General features: G+C 44.2%; 1 protein-coding gene across 1 annotated transcript in view; it reads left to right on the forward strand.

The window, feature by feature from the left end:
• Window positions 1-1,528: 1,528 nt before the first annotated feature.
• Window positions 1,529-15,053, forward strand: part of LHFPL3 (LHFPL tetraspan subfamily member 3) — a gene marked incomplete at both ends in the record, with an annotated part of 153,624 nt that continues 140,099 nt past the window's right edge. The window contains one exon of the mRNA XM_081331889.1: window positions 1,529-2,030. Coding sequence (XP_081188015.1) covers window positions 1,529-2,030 — 502 coding nt within the window. The remainder of the gene's footprint in view (window positions 2,031-15,053) is intronic.

Raw genomic sequence — 15,053 nt, forward strand, 5'->3', positions numbered from 1 at the left:
CTCTTTCCCAATCCCTCTCTTTCTCTCTCTTCCTCCCCCCTCTCTTTCTCTCTCTTCCTCCCCCTTTCTTTCCCAATCCCTCTCTTTCTCTTTCTCTCTCTTCCTCCCCCTTTCTTTCCCAATCCCTCTTTCTCTCTCTTCCTCCCCCTCTCTTTCCCAATCCCTCTCTTTCTTTTTCTCTCTCTTCCTCCCCCTTTCTTTCCCAATCCCTCTTTCTCTTTCTCTCTCTTCCTCCCCCCTCTTTCCCAATCCCTCTCTTTCTCTTTCTCTCTCTTCCTTCCCCTTTCTTTCCCAATCCCTCTTTCTCTTTCTCTCTCTTCCTCCCCCCTCTTTCCCAATCCCTCTCTTTCTCTCTCTCTTCCTCCCCCTTTCTTTCCCAATCCCTCTCTTTCTCTCTCTTCCTCCCCCTCTTTCTCAATCCCTCTCTTTCCCTCTCTTCCTCCCCCTCTTTTTCAATCCCTCTCTTTCTCTCTCTTCCTCCCCCCTCTCTTTCTCTCTCTTCCTCCCCCCTCTCTTTCTCAATCCCTCTTTCTCTCTCTTCCTCCCCCCTCTCTTTCTCAATCCCTCTCTTTCTCTTTCTCTCTCTTCCTTCCCCTCTCTTTCTCAATCCCTCTCTTTCTCTTTCTCTTTCTCTCTCTTCCTCCCCCTTTCTTTCCCAATCCCTCTTTCTCTTTCTCTCTCTTCCTCCCCCCTCTTTCCCAATCCCTCTCTTTCTCTCTCTCTTCCTCCCCTTTCTTTCCCAATCCCTCTCTTTCTCTCTCTTCCTCCCCCTCTCTTTCTCAATCCCTCTCTTTCCCTCTCTTCCTCCCCCTCTTTTTCAATCCCTCTCTTTCTCTCTCTTCCTCCCCCCTCTCTTTCTCTCTCTTCCTCCCCCCTCTCTTTCTCAATCCCTCTTTCTCTCTCTTCCTCCCCCCTCTCTCTTTTTCAATCCCTCTCTTTCTCTCTCTTCCTCCCCCCTCTCTTTCTCTCTCTTCCTCCCCCCTCTCTTTCTCAATCCCTCTTTCTCTCTCTTCCTCCCCCCTCTCTCTTTCTCAATCCCTCTCTTTCTCTCTCTTCCTCCCCCCTCTCTTTCTCTCTCTTCCTCCCCCCTCTCTTTCTCAATCCCTCTTTCTCTCTCTTCCTCCCCCCTCTCTCATTCCCCCTCCCTCTCTCTTCCTCCCCCCCCCCCGCGCGCCTTCCAGCCCCCGACGCGATTGCGCAGCAGCGGAGAGTCAGCCGGGCTCGCCCGCTCCAGAGCTGCGCTAGGGGGAGCATTCGGTGCGCTGGTGCCGCGCCGGGACTCGGCGGCGGGCTGCTGCTGCTGCCGCCGCCGCCTCCTCCCTCCCTCCTTCCTTCTTCCCTCCATCTCTCCATCCCTCCATCCCTCGCCGGGCAGCGAGCCGGGAGGACCAGCCCGTCCCCGCCCGGGTCTCCTCCTCGCAGGCGATGCCTCCTCCTCCTCCGCCTTGAAGCTGGGCAGAGCAACCCGGGCTGGCTCTTTCTTGGCTGGACGCGCGTTGGTCGTCGGAAGGGTTTCAGGGCGGCCAGGATGCCCGGCGCGTCCAGGGCCCCGTCGGCGGCGTCCGTCCCGAGCGGGCTGCCGGCCTCTTCCTCCTCCTGCTCTTCGTCGGCTGGTCTCTCCGGGGGTCTGCTGCCCCCCCAAGAGGCGGCCAAGCTCTACCGCACCAACTACGTGCGGAACTCGCGGGCCATCGGGGTGCTGTGGGCCATCTTCACCATCTGCTTCGCCATCGTCAACGTGGTCTGCTTCTTCCAGCCCTACTGGATCGGCGACGGCGTGGAGACCCCGCAGGCGGGCTACTTCGGCCTCTTCCACTTCTGCACCGGCAGCGGCGTCTCCCGGGAGCTGACCTGCCAGGGCAGCTTCGCCGACTTCGCCAGCCTGCCGTCGGGCGCCTTCAAAGCCGCCTCCTTCTTCATCGGCCTCTCCATGGCGCTGGTCGTCGCCTGCATCCTCTGCTTCAGCCTCTTCTTCTTCTGCAACACGGCCACCGTCTACAAGATCTGCGCCTGGATGCAGCTCAGCTCCGGTAAAGGCGCGGGGGGGGGGGGTGGGTGGGTACAGACGGTCCCGGGGTCGGTTGAGTGGGGGGCGGCTGTCTCTCTCTCTCTCTCTCTCTCTCTCTCTCTCTCTCTGTGTATGTGTGCAGCTGGAGGAGGGAAACGAAGGGGGGGGGGAAAGGATGGGGAGGGAAGACCTCGCCCGTCGGAATGCGCTAACACGGAGGTTCTCCCCCCCCCACTTCCTCCCCAACCTTTTGGGGCAGCCGGGACCCCCGGTCCCCGTGCAAAGAGAGGGCTTTCCCGCCCACCCGGAGGACGCGCGCTTTCCCCGCAGATGGAGCTTTCTTGGTTTGTGCGGACCGGTCCGCGGACCTGAGCTTGGGGACCCCTGCGCCGAGAGATGCCAGGCGTCAGGGATCCCGGAGCCAGCAAGGACTGAGGAGGGAGGGGTGGGGGGGTAGGGTAGGGGACCAGTCCAACCACTGAGAGATGCTTTTTTTAGGGGGAAGGCTTCCTTCTCCCAGCTTGTGGGTTGGTTGCTGAACGTGTCTGGAGGTTCACAGCCCTCCCGGTCCAAGGCGCTTTTTTTTGTGTGTGTCTTCAGGAGGCAACTGGACTTTCTGGTTTTTCTTTTGAAGACGTTTCTCCCCCCCTCCCCCCGTCTCAGAAGAAACAGGGGGGGCAGGAGAGCAGTCTTCCAGTATCTCAGGGGTTGACCCAAAGAAGAGGGGGGGTCAAGCTCTTCTCCAAAGCGCCTGAAGGCGGGACAAGAAACTCATCAAGGAGAGAAGCAACCTGGAATAGAAGGAGGAATTTCCTGCCAGTGAGAACAATTGATCAGTGGAACAGCTTGTCACCAGAAGTTGTAGGTGCTTCATCACGGGAGGTCTTTAAAAAGAGGCTGCCTGAGATAGTATAGGTTCTCTTGCTTGAGCAGGGGGCTGGACTAGAAGACCTCCAAGGTCCCTTGTATTCTATTCTATTCTATTCTATTCTATTCTATTCTATTCTATTCTATTCTATTCTATTCTATTCTATTCTATTCTATTCTATTCTATTCTATTCTATTCTATATATTCTATTCTATTCTATTCTATTCTATTCTATTCTATTCTATTCTATTCTATTCTATTCTATTCTATATTTTCTATTCTATTCTATTCTATTCTATTCTATTCTATTCTATTCTATTCTATTCTATTCTATTCTATTCTATTCTATTCTATTCCATATTTTCTATTCTATTCTATTCTATTCTATATTTTCTATTCTATTCTATTCTATTCTATTCTATTCTATTCTATTCTATTCTATTCTATTCTATTCTATTCTATTCTATTCTATTCCATATTTTCTATTCTATTCTATTCCATATTTTCTATTCTATTCTATTCTATTCTATTCTATTCTATTCTATTCTATTCTATTCTATTCTATTCTGTATTTCCTATTCTATTCTATTCTATTCTATTCTATTCTATTCTATTCTATTCTATTCTATTCTATTCTATTCTATTCTATTCTATTCTATTCTATTCTATTCTATTCCATATTTTCTATTCTATTCTATTCTATTCTATTCTATTCTATTCTATTCTATTCTATTCTATTCCATATTTTCTATTCTATTCTATTCTATTCTATCCCATCCCATCCCATCCCATCCTCTATTCTATTCTATTCTATTCTATTCTATTCTATTCTATTCTATTCTATTCTATTCTATTCTATTCCTATTTTCTATTCTATTCTATTCTATTCTATTCTATTCTATTCTATTCTATTCTATTCTATTCTATTCTATTCTATTCTATTCTATTCTATTCTATTCTATTCTATTCTTTATATATGCATATATAAATCACCGGCCATTTAGTGGATCTTTAAGTCCACCAGTCATAAAAGAGCCAAGGTTGCCCACCCCTGGCCTAGACAGTCTTGAGTTCAGAAAGGGGCAAAGCTGTGGCTGTGCCCTTGGGGAAGCTGTCTCTACCTTTGCTCCATCTGTGGGCATGCTTGGTCCTCCTTACAGGTAGTCCTCGACTTACAACCGTTCATTTAGTGACCGCTCAAAGTTACGGCGGCACTGAACAAAAAGGGACTTACGACCGTTTTTCACAGTTGCAACCCACCATCACACAATCAAAATTCAAGACGCTTGGCGACTGGTTCATATTTATGACCGTTGCAGCGTCCTGGGGGGAGGTCGCGTGATCCCCTTTTACGACCTTACAACAAGAAAAGTTAATGTGTGTGTGTGTGTGGGGGGGAAACACCGGGTTACTTGACTTATTGACTGCAGGGATTCACTTAACAGCGACAGAGGTCGTAAAAGGGGGCCAAAGTCACTTAAGCATACTCTCACTTCATTCTCACCGAAATTTGGGGGGCCCGTTTTGTGGCCGTAAGATGAAGACTACCCCTCCTGAATCCGCCCCAGGCTTTTAGCTCTACTTTCTCCTTCCTTGTCCGACATCAAAGCACAAAGCCTCCGCGGGCCGATGGTGATTTGGGTGGGTGTATTTGTGAACAGGGGACTGAGTGCGAAATACGACAGCTAGTTTAAGCGGAGACTTTTTCTAGGTTAAAGATCCTTGGTTTGTGGGGTGGGAAGTCGTTGATTGGCAGAAAAACTAAGGGGCTTAGTGTCTGGAGATCTTCGGTGTGTGTGTGTGTGTGTGTGTGTGTGTGTGTGTGTGTGTAAGATGTGGAGGCAAAGCTGCGTACGTTTTGGGGAGGGTTTGGGGGCACACAAGGAAGCTCTTGAGCGGATTTGGGATGTTTTCCTGATGCTGGGTTTGGCATAAATTCTAAAAAAAAAATGAAAGCCATGCGTCTAACTCTTCACCCGTGCTCAAATATTGATTATTGGGCTGCCCAGATTAACACTGTGATTGCATCTGTATCGGAGTGTTCCAATCTTGGCAGCTTGAAGACCTGTGGACTTCAACTCCCAGAATTCCCCAGCCAGAGTTGAAATCCACAGGTCTTCAAGCTGTCAAAGGTACAGACCCCTGATCTACCCCAAACAGTCCCCAATCCCCGGTCTGTGGACTGGTACTGGGCCGCGGTATGCCAGCATCCGGTCCGCACAAACAAGCAAAGCCCCATCCGCGGGATGCAGGCAACACACAAAACCACGCCCTCTCCGGACCGTGGAAAAACCTCTCTCCACAGAACCGGTGGTCCCTGGTGCCCCAAAGGTTGGGGCCCTCTGCCCTAATAACCTGGGCCAGGGGGAGGGGTGGAAAAAAATGGATTTCTTCACCAGCTCGCCGACCCACGAACTTGTCGCGACGAAGAGAGAGGTGGCTTTTCAACGGCTTGAAATAAGGGCTTAAACTTGCAGTGAGAAATTCACCCTTTGGCAGAGATTGGTGCTTGAGTAAAGGTCACAGTACCAGGGGGTGGGTGGGCTGGGGGGAGGAGGAAAGGGCTACAAAAGAGAGAGAAACGTAATTGAAAACGCGCAAATTCCTCCGGTCATCAGCTGCTTTAAGCATTTACATTTTTTTCCCATCACAGCTGGATGAAAAGGAGGTGAGATAGTAAGTTTCCCCCCCCCCTTTGATTCTTCCTCTGGGTAGTTTAAAGACAGAGTAGGAATCAGCAGTTAAACAAGGTTGCAGGTAAACTGTGATGGCTTGGTAAACGAGCAGAGGGCATGGATGCTTGGATTCTGGGCAGGTTCAGTTGCTGTCTTGGCATATGAAGTCCCGTTGCAAAATAAATCCCCTTTGTGCATCTTGCTAACTACAAACCACAGCTCGTCGTTCCTGGGTTCACATGACACGCCAAGTCCAAAAGCATTGGCTTGGATGTTGGTCGAACCAGGTCAGCGTCTCTAACGTTTATCCTTGTTTGATAGTGAAAGAAACAGCCAGTCTGATAAGAGCCAAGGAAATCACAGGTTCCCCTTTTCCATGCTGAATCTTGAAAATGACAAAATGCGTACAAGACGATGAAAAAAATAGCGTGCATCTCAGTAGAGGCAGATTGAAACAAGCCATTGGGGAGTTGTTCTTAATGTGAATCAGTTTGTGGCCAAAGGAGAGATGAAACACTAATGAATTACAACGTATTAAAATGGAAAGTAAAAGTGACTAAAACCTCCTGGATTTGAACTATACAGAGACCAGTAAAGAGAAATGCTTATAAAACAAATCAAATGAACGTATGCTTAACAATTAGGTCCGTGCTAGAAAAAATGAACTTACATGTGGTGTTCATTAGTTATAAATTTGATGAATCAGTTACTGTCATTTATACTTTTAAATAATTCTAAATAATAGGATAGGATAGGATAGGATAGGATAGGATAGGATAGGATAGGATAGCATAGGATAGGATAGGATAGGATAGGGAAATGAAGAATAGAACAGAACGGAATAGAGTTGGAAGGGAACTTGGAGGTCATCTAGTCCAACCCCCTGCTCAGACAGGAAACTCTATACCATTTCAGACAAATGGCTGTCCAGTCTCTTCTTAAAAACTTCCAGTGTTGGAGCATTCACCGCTTCCAGAGGCAGGTTGTTCCACTGGTTAGTTGTTCTCACTGTCAGGAAATTTCTCCTTAGTTCTAGTTTGCTTCTCTCCTTGGTGAGTTTCCATCCGTTTCTTCTTGTCCTGCCTTCAGGTGCTTTGGAGAGTAGCTTGACTCCCTCTTCTTTGGGGCAGCCCCTGAGATACAGGAGCACTACTATCATGTCACCTGTGGTCTTTCTCTTGATTAAACTAGACATACCCAATTCCAGCAACCATTCTTTGCATGTTTTAGCCTCCAGTCCCTTAATCATCTTTGTTGCTCTTCTCTGTACTCTTTCTAGAGTCTCAACATCTTTTTTATATTGTGGTGACCAAAACTGGATGCAGTATTCCAAGTGTGGCCTTACCAAGGCCTTGTAAAGTGGTATTAACACTTTGGGTGATCTTGATTCTATCCCTCTGTTAATGCAGCCGAGCACTGTGTTGGCTTTTTTGGCAGCTGCAGCACACTGCTGGCTCATATTTAAGTGATTGTTCACTAGGGCTCCAAGATCCCTCTCACAGTTACTACTATTGAGCAATGTATTAAAATATTAAATGTTAAAAACTACAATAAAAATGTTAAAAACTGTAAGTAAAAAAGTCCACAATGTTATTATTAACAAGATAGTGGAGATGTTACCGATAAGTAATAATTTAGCCACGCAGTTCAAAAAGTAACAAGTTTTCAAGCTTTACTATTAAGCTATGAATAATGTAGATAGAGGTCAGTGGTATTATGGTGACTTAAAAAAAATGCCGTGTGAAACTGTTAATTTTTTGTCGGTCCTATTGAACATTTAGTGTAAGGTTGTCCATCCTAATATTTTTCACCCAGCCCTATGAATGTGTTCTTCTGGCTGAATGAGAACTCAGTCTAGAAAATGCTGTTTTCAGAATCTACATTTCCTTAGCCTTTGAAAATAGTGTGTATCGATTCTATGCCGTCATTGATTTAATTTGATTCTAATACCTGTACTGAAATATTTTGTCCCTATCGCATTCTTCATTAAACACGTATGATGCGAGAGAATGCTTAATGCTATGCGTGAAAGTGGCACAAAACATGGTTTAAAAAGGCAAGCAGAATTTCGTATATATTCTGATTTCCTGTATTGACAGAATAAGGTAGGTAATAGAACTTGCTGAGCAGACAATGAAAATTTGGGACTGGCTTCCCAAAATTGGTGTTTATTATCTCAATATGGTTCAGCCAGTGTCAGGCGCAAAGGATCAGAAGCATAAATTGCAGCACAGAGGATTTATTCAAGCCTACATACAAGTATCTAGTCAACTAAAGTTCAATACTAAACTGGTGCCAGAGAAGACTCGACAGAATTCAAGAGAAGTTAGACTTAGATTGTTTGTGACAACGTAAGGACACTAGGCTGATGACTTGTTTCACTCTGTCTCCCAGCTCTGCCTGTTTTTCTCCCACAGCTAGTGATGCTAAGGTCTGAATGTCCTGCACGCAAGGCATAATCTCCGGGCTTGCAGTTGATCATTTAGTATATAGTTCTGTCTAGCTGTCTGACAGCAACCATGTTATGTCCCACTTCCTACACTGCGTAATCTCAGGTTTCTATCTGCCTACTTTACAGGTGAGTGCTAGCTGCTAAAGGTTATTTACAAATGATCTTTCCAACTTACTTTTGGAAAGCCAGAGTGAGTCTCTTCCTGTTGGGAATAAGGAGTGGAAGGAATGCATTGTGCACTGCCTTGAACAACTGAATGAAACATGATGTGGAATATATTGTGTGTGTATGTGTATACATATATCTATATTTATATACATCAACATCTAAGATAAAGGTAAAGGTTCCCCCGCACATGCATACTAGTCGTTTCTGATTTTAGGGGTCGGTGCTTATCTCCATTTCAAAGCCGAAGAGCCAGCGCTTGTCCGAGGACGTCTCCGTGGTCATGTGGTCGGCATAACTAGGCACCAAAGGTGCACGGAACGCTGTTACCTTCCCACCGTAGTGGTCCCTATTTTTCTACTTGCATTTTTACGTGCTTTTGAACTGCTAGGTTGGCAGAAGCTGGGATGAGTAACAGGCGCTCACTCTGCTACGCAGCACTCGGGATTCGACCCGCCAAACTGCCGACCTTCTGATCGACAGGCTCAGCATCCTAACCCACTGAGCCACCGCGTCCCTTACATCAACATCTACATCTACATCTCTCTCTCTCTCTCTCTCTCTCTATATATATATATATATATAGAGAGAGAGAGAGAGAGAGAGATGTAGAGATAGATAGATAGACAGATAGATAGATAGACAGACAGATAGATGTAGAGATAGATATAGATAGATAGATAGATAGATAGATAGATAGATAGATAGATAGATAGATAGAGACAGACAGACAGACAGACAGACACACACACACACACACACACACACACACACACACACTATTGTCCAAGACATTAAAACAGAATGCCTGGTCAACCAATAGAATTGCCCTCAATGCAATTTGTTTTATTTAAGGGAATGTAATAACAATACTTTGAATTACAATTCTCTAATTTGCTCTCTATGGACACCAGAAAAGGTCTTTGTAGACACACTGGTGTCCACAGGGAACAGACTAAGAAGTAGGATCATACGTACCCATTGGTCCTTGGCCTATGACCACAAAATGCAGGCCAACATTTTTGTTGCTAAGTGAGACAGTTGTTAAGTGGATTTTGCCCCATTTTAAGACCTTTTTCGCCACCCTTGTTAAGTAAATCAACTGCAGTTGTTAAATTAGTAACACGGTTGTTAAATGAGCCTGGCTCCCTGCCCCCGCCGTTGACTCATGTGACCCTCGGGACCCTGGCAATCGTCATAAATGTGAAACAGTTGTCAGGTGTCCAAATTTTGATCACGTGAGCCTGGGGATGCTGCAGCGGTCCTAAGTGTGAGAAACGGTCATAAGTCAGCTTTTTTGGGGTGCCATTGTAACTATGAAAGGTCAATGAACTGTTATTAAGTCAGCTGTTACTAAGTGTATTTAATCTGCACATTGCATACATTTAATCGGTGTATTGTGAGGCCAAACAGAATATACTCTGATTCATATATTTATATATATTTATATTTATTCACATTTATATACCGCCCTATTCCCTGAGGACTCAGGGCGGTTTACAGGAAATTAAAAAATCCACCATACAAAAGTTAAAAAACCAAATTAAAAAATATTAAATTGACCCTGTATACTTAAAACCCCAATTAAAATTTCTCCTCAGCCTGGGCCCGAGAGCTCAAAGAGCCAGGTCTTCAGGCCCCGGCGGAATGATCGGAGGTCGGGGGCAGTCCTCAGCTCCACCGGCAGCTGGTTCCAGAGGGCAGGCGCTCCCACTGAGAAGGCCCTATCCCTGGGTGTCACCCGCCGGCAATCTCTCACCGGCGGCACCCTGAGCAGACCCTCCCTGTGGGAGCGCACTGGGCGAAGGGCGTTTGATGCCGGCAGCAGGTGTTCCCTCAAATAGCCCGGACCCAGGCCATGTAGGGCTTTATAGGTAATAACCAGCATCTAGGAAAGACCTCAAGTAACCCTCACCGAGGAACCCATGAGGAAAATATAAGTCATCTGTGTGAAAATGAGAGAAATTCAAAATTTTGCTTGGCAAAAGCTGTGAAGCTGAGAGGGACAGATATCACACAGTTGTGCTGTTCTGAAACTGCGAGTTTAGCCCAATATATTTAGCTGAGTGAAGTGGCTGGGTCTCCAGGTGTTACATGGGCTGTGAAGTTGCCAATAACGTTCCGTCTTTACTTCCTCCGCTCTTCGTCCTCTCCCTTAATACGCCGTGGATGGAAACGATATTCCAAAGGACCGCCCTGGGACACAGGAACTGTTCTCCTGGGTCCCATCCTTAGCAATCAGAACCCACAATGTGCCCCTCCTGCCGGACTGCACGGGTCAGGTTGTAGCAGAAGGAATGGCAGAACCTGGAGGCGGAGTCAAAAGAGGAATCAGCCTAGAATCCCTATGTAGCCACAAGCAAACTTAAGAAATAGAACTCTTTATTGGCCGAGTGTGATCAGACACACAAGGCATTTGTCTCCGGTGCATAGACTCATAGTGTACAGTGATCAATACTGGTAGGTCGTGGGTCACAATCGTAGATACAGTAATTGGTTATAAGTTACAAACAACCATTGATAAATCATAAGAAACCAGTAGGAGAAGATGTGAAAAGACGAGAAACAAGACAGTGGGAATTAAGTGTTCAGCAGAGTGATGGCACGGGGGGAAAATACTAACTTTATGTCTAGTTGTTTTGACATGCAGTGCTCTATAGGGCATACTGAGGGGAGAAGTTGAAATAGATTATGTCCAGGATGTGAGGGGTCTGTCGATATTTTCTCCGCCCTCCCTTGAATTCTGTTGACCTTGATTTAACTCTAAGCAGGTGCTAACTGTTAGTTGAGAAGATTCTTGTCCATAGGCTTTTAGCAATAAATGAGTTTAGTTGAACCTTTACGTGTGAATCCAATAGACATGACAGAAAAATAAGGGTTGAGCCACTGAACTGGGCCATCTAGAAAATGTGAACAACAGAATTACAAGGACGATGATCTCTTAGAGATTTTGAGTGGGAGGGAAAAAGTAGACTGAAGCTTGCTGTTTTTTGTCCTCTGCCCCTTTTCCCACCTCACCTTAATTTCATAGCTCTGCTGTCAGAAGCAGAAATGTCATTGAATTATTCCGACAATTCTTCTGCTTATGAATGAACGAAGAACATTCTGAGGTGGTAGAGAAGACTTTAAGGGGTATTGCTGGAACACAGTGTCCCCCCCTGTCTTCTTGTGATACAACTTGAGTGACCTCTGCCTTGGCCAACATCGTCTCAAGACTTGCTATGCTGCTATTAAAATTCAGCTTGCATTGGGGGGTGTTGAAGGAAACGTCTTCATCGTGGTTCAGTCCAAGCTGGGAATAAACAACATGGCGACTGCTTTAGAAAGAAGGTTGCAGTTAATTGAAGAGGAGAACCAGACAGGAAGATGGCTCTAGGATTAAAAAAGAGAGCGAGCACATGTAGGGAGTGGGTTTTTATACCCTCTGGAGCCTTTTGTTTGGAGTTGTTTCCTGTTCCTGTTTGAGGCTTTGTATTTCCTGTGTCATGTATTCTGACCTTTGTCTGGGTGTGCCTTTCTGGTATTCTGATGGTGGTGGGTTAATTGTATTATGTCCCAAGGGTCACATCCTGCTTCCCTGAGACTGGGGCTGATGACTGTTGGATTTTTGGTGTTGATTCTAGGGATCTTTCTTCCTAACCCCAGTTTCCTAACTCCAGTCTTACTGACAAGATTATCATCTGTAATTCTGCAGAGCTGGTTTCTGCTTGGGGGAGGGTGACTTGGGGCTATTAAGAGGCATGCTTTTCTGCCTCATTAAGATCCTTTTGAGGAAATATATTTTTCTGCCCTTTTAATATTTCCTTTTCTGGGGGGGGGGCTGACTTCCCACAAGGGATAAACAACTCACTGCTCACCAGGCTATCCTGAAGGTTGGAGCATTTACTCAATCTCATAGGTAACTGGTTGATTGTCTGATGAAGTTAGAAATGTCAATTGGAATTTACTAAACAGAAAAAAATAGGAAAAATGACATTGGGTGCATGTGTGTTTAAAACAACAAGACAACAGTGGCACAGCGAGCACTTTTAAAATCAAGGCTGTCCAACCTTGGCAACTTGAAAACCTGCGGACTTCAACTCCCAGAATTCCCCTGTCAGCTATGCTGGCTAAGGAATTCTGGGAGCCAAAGTCCTCAAGACTTAAAGTTACCGTGTTTGGACACCCCTGTTTTAAGTAGTTCATCTATAAAGTGGTTAAATTTTAGCACGAGCGATAAGGAACCTGGGTTTCCTCCATATAGTGAAGTCTTTCAAAAAAAGCGTGATGTCTTCTTACGTGAGACACAGAAATCTATAACGTCAGGATTTGCCATGAATCAAATTCCATAAGTCGACAACGCCTTCCGCCGTGAGAAACGGAAAAGTCGTGGTATCGAGATGATATCAACGGAAATGAAGCTTTCCCATCAAAGAAAAGAAGAAAAGATATATCCTGAAATTGTCCAATTCTCTATATCGACTCCTTTTGCTTCTTAAAATGCAGGCTTAAAGATCGCTAGAAATGTACATTGCCGTATGGAATGGGGACTTGGTTTCAATTATTTTTGAAGAAAAAAAATAATAACTATAATTTTTAAGCATGAATGCACAGTAGCCTCTCAAACATTTTTGTCAAGACTAAAGAGTAACACACACACACCCCAAAAGCTGGGTGTTTTTTTGCTAGTTTCAGGAAGGGAATAAGAGAGTGTGTGTTATTGAAAAGGCAGACGGATTTGCATGGAGATATATATATTTAAAAGTTCTAATGATCCCTAAATAGAGGCTTTGAAACAAATCCATTATGTGGCATCTTACAGAAGATTATTCTCCCTAGTTAATTGGCTGAATAGAATTTGAAATAGATCTCAAATAATCCTAAAATGAACTGTTTTTAAAGAGATGAGGGTGCGCCCTTGATGGAATTGCGTCATCGTCTGTCTTCTCATTTACAACAAAGGGGAGAGTAATTTCTGCAATTAAATTTTAACAATTAAATTTAGCAGACTAGCTGAAAATGATAAGAGTAGGTGGGAAAATAATACTCACTGAAATAACGTTGGCAGAGTCACTTATAGGAGGATGATATTCTTTGGGGCTGCACCATGTTTAAGTACTTAATATAGTAGCACATCTTTTAATGGATGGCAATTACGGAGCATCATATTTTAATGAAACAAGCGATCTGCAGGGGGGGGAAATGTAAGGTATAATTTTGCATGCAGCCTTTTTACGTCTCATTGTAAAGAGAGGAGATTCAATTTAATGAAAATAAAAAAGAAAGCTACGGCTCGACACGGGTAAGACCCACGAATGGAGAACTTGTATGTTCCTGGGCACCAGGTGATATTAGCTAGTTCACAGAAGAATAGAATAGAATAGAATAGAATAGAATAGAATAGAATAGAATAGAATAGAATAGAATAGAATAGAATAGAATAGAATAGAATAGAATAGAATAGAATAGAATAGACCTGGAAGGGATCTTGGAGGTCATCTAGTCCAACCCCCTGCTCAGGCAGGAAACCCTATACTATTTCAGACAAATGGCTGTCCAGCCTCTTCTTAAAAACTTCCAGTGTTGGAGCATTCACAGCTTCTGGAGGCAGGTTGTTCCACTGGTTAATTGTCCTCACTGTCAGGACATTTCTCCTTAATCCAGTTGATTAATTAATAAACCAAAACTTTTCTATGATGTTACGGTAGGGGTTAGTTCAAATGTATCTGTTGAAAAAGTTTCCTAAGAAGATTTGTATTCATCTCTATTCCTGACAGTTAGAATAATTAACCAGTGGAACAGCGTGCCTCCAGAAGTTGTGAATGCTCGAACACAACGGTAGAAGATATGGGTCAATATACAATAAGCTGCACAATGCAGCATAACAGAATACTTTACTTTACCATATAATTTATTCAAAGTCACCCAGCTGTCTTTCATCTCACTTCATTTCACCATCTCCTGCCTGGTGTCTTAATTATGAGACTAAACTGGCTCTCTATTATATCCTCACTAATAACATACTTTACTTTAAATATACTTTATCCGGCTATGCCATTATATTCCTAAATTTGCCCCCCACACAAACATAATCCAATTAATATCGTTAGGTAAGTTATATTGTGAACAATGCTGGAATTCTTTATTATTATTGTTATTTTGCAACCTCATTCCGCAGTTCATGTATTGATTTACACGTGCAACTTTAAATGAGAATGGCTTTTGTTTAGCAAATTAGAAAGTAGTTTTGTAACCAGAATTCAAAGCAGTATCTCTTAGAGCTCCGTTAGGAATTCTTGTGTAGAAATGAAGGCATTAAATCTTTGGTTATTATGCTCCCAAATAAAATTAAATCAATGGATATTCTCAAGGAAAGTTTCTAATAGAACTTTTTCTTTTCTTTTCTTTTCTTTAATTGTACTTCAAGATGAGTTAGAATAAATCCGAGAGAGGCAAATTCTGCGTTCTGTTCCCTAGCAAAATCTGAGACTGTCATTTTCATTGTTGACTCTTTTTCCCCTCAACCCATGAAAGAAAGCTAGTCACAACTTGTTGGCCTTTATTAATGCATCTTCCTAAAATTGCCTCAGAAATTTCGAGTGGTGACTGGAGATTAGTCAAACTTTTCAGCCAAGCATTGCAACGATTCTCTAATTGGCTATTCGGTTCTGAAGCACATATTCAACATTCGTCTAATTTTCCGAGTGACAAAGTCCCTCATGAAACAGTGAAGCAAACAGGAGGGCCCTGTGTGGATAAACATCATCCCACAAAATTGTGTTTGTTGTTGGAGGGTAAGGTACAAAAGGAGGCTTCTGTCCAAAATAATTTACAAGGTGATGCACACCTAGAAATTCATTTCAACTGTCAGTGCTTTGCATGCTACAGGTAATCCTCAATTTACAA

The sequence above is a fragment of the Vipera berus genome (genome assembly GCF_964194415.1).
Source record: "Vipera berus genome assembly, chromosome: 6".
NCBI classification, from domain to species: domain Eukaryota; kingdom Metazoa; phylum Chordata; class Lepidosauria; order Squamata; family Viperidae; genus Vipera; species Vipera berus.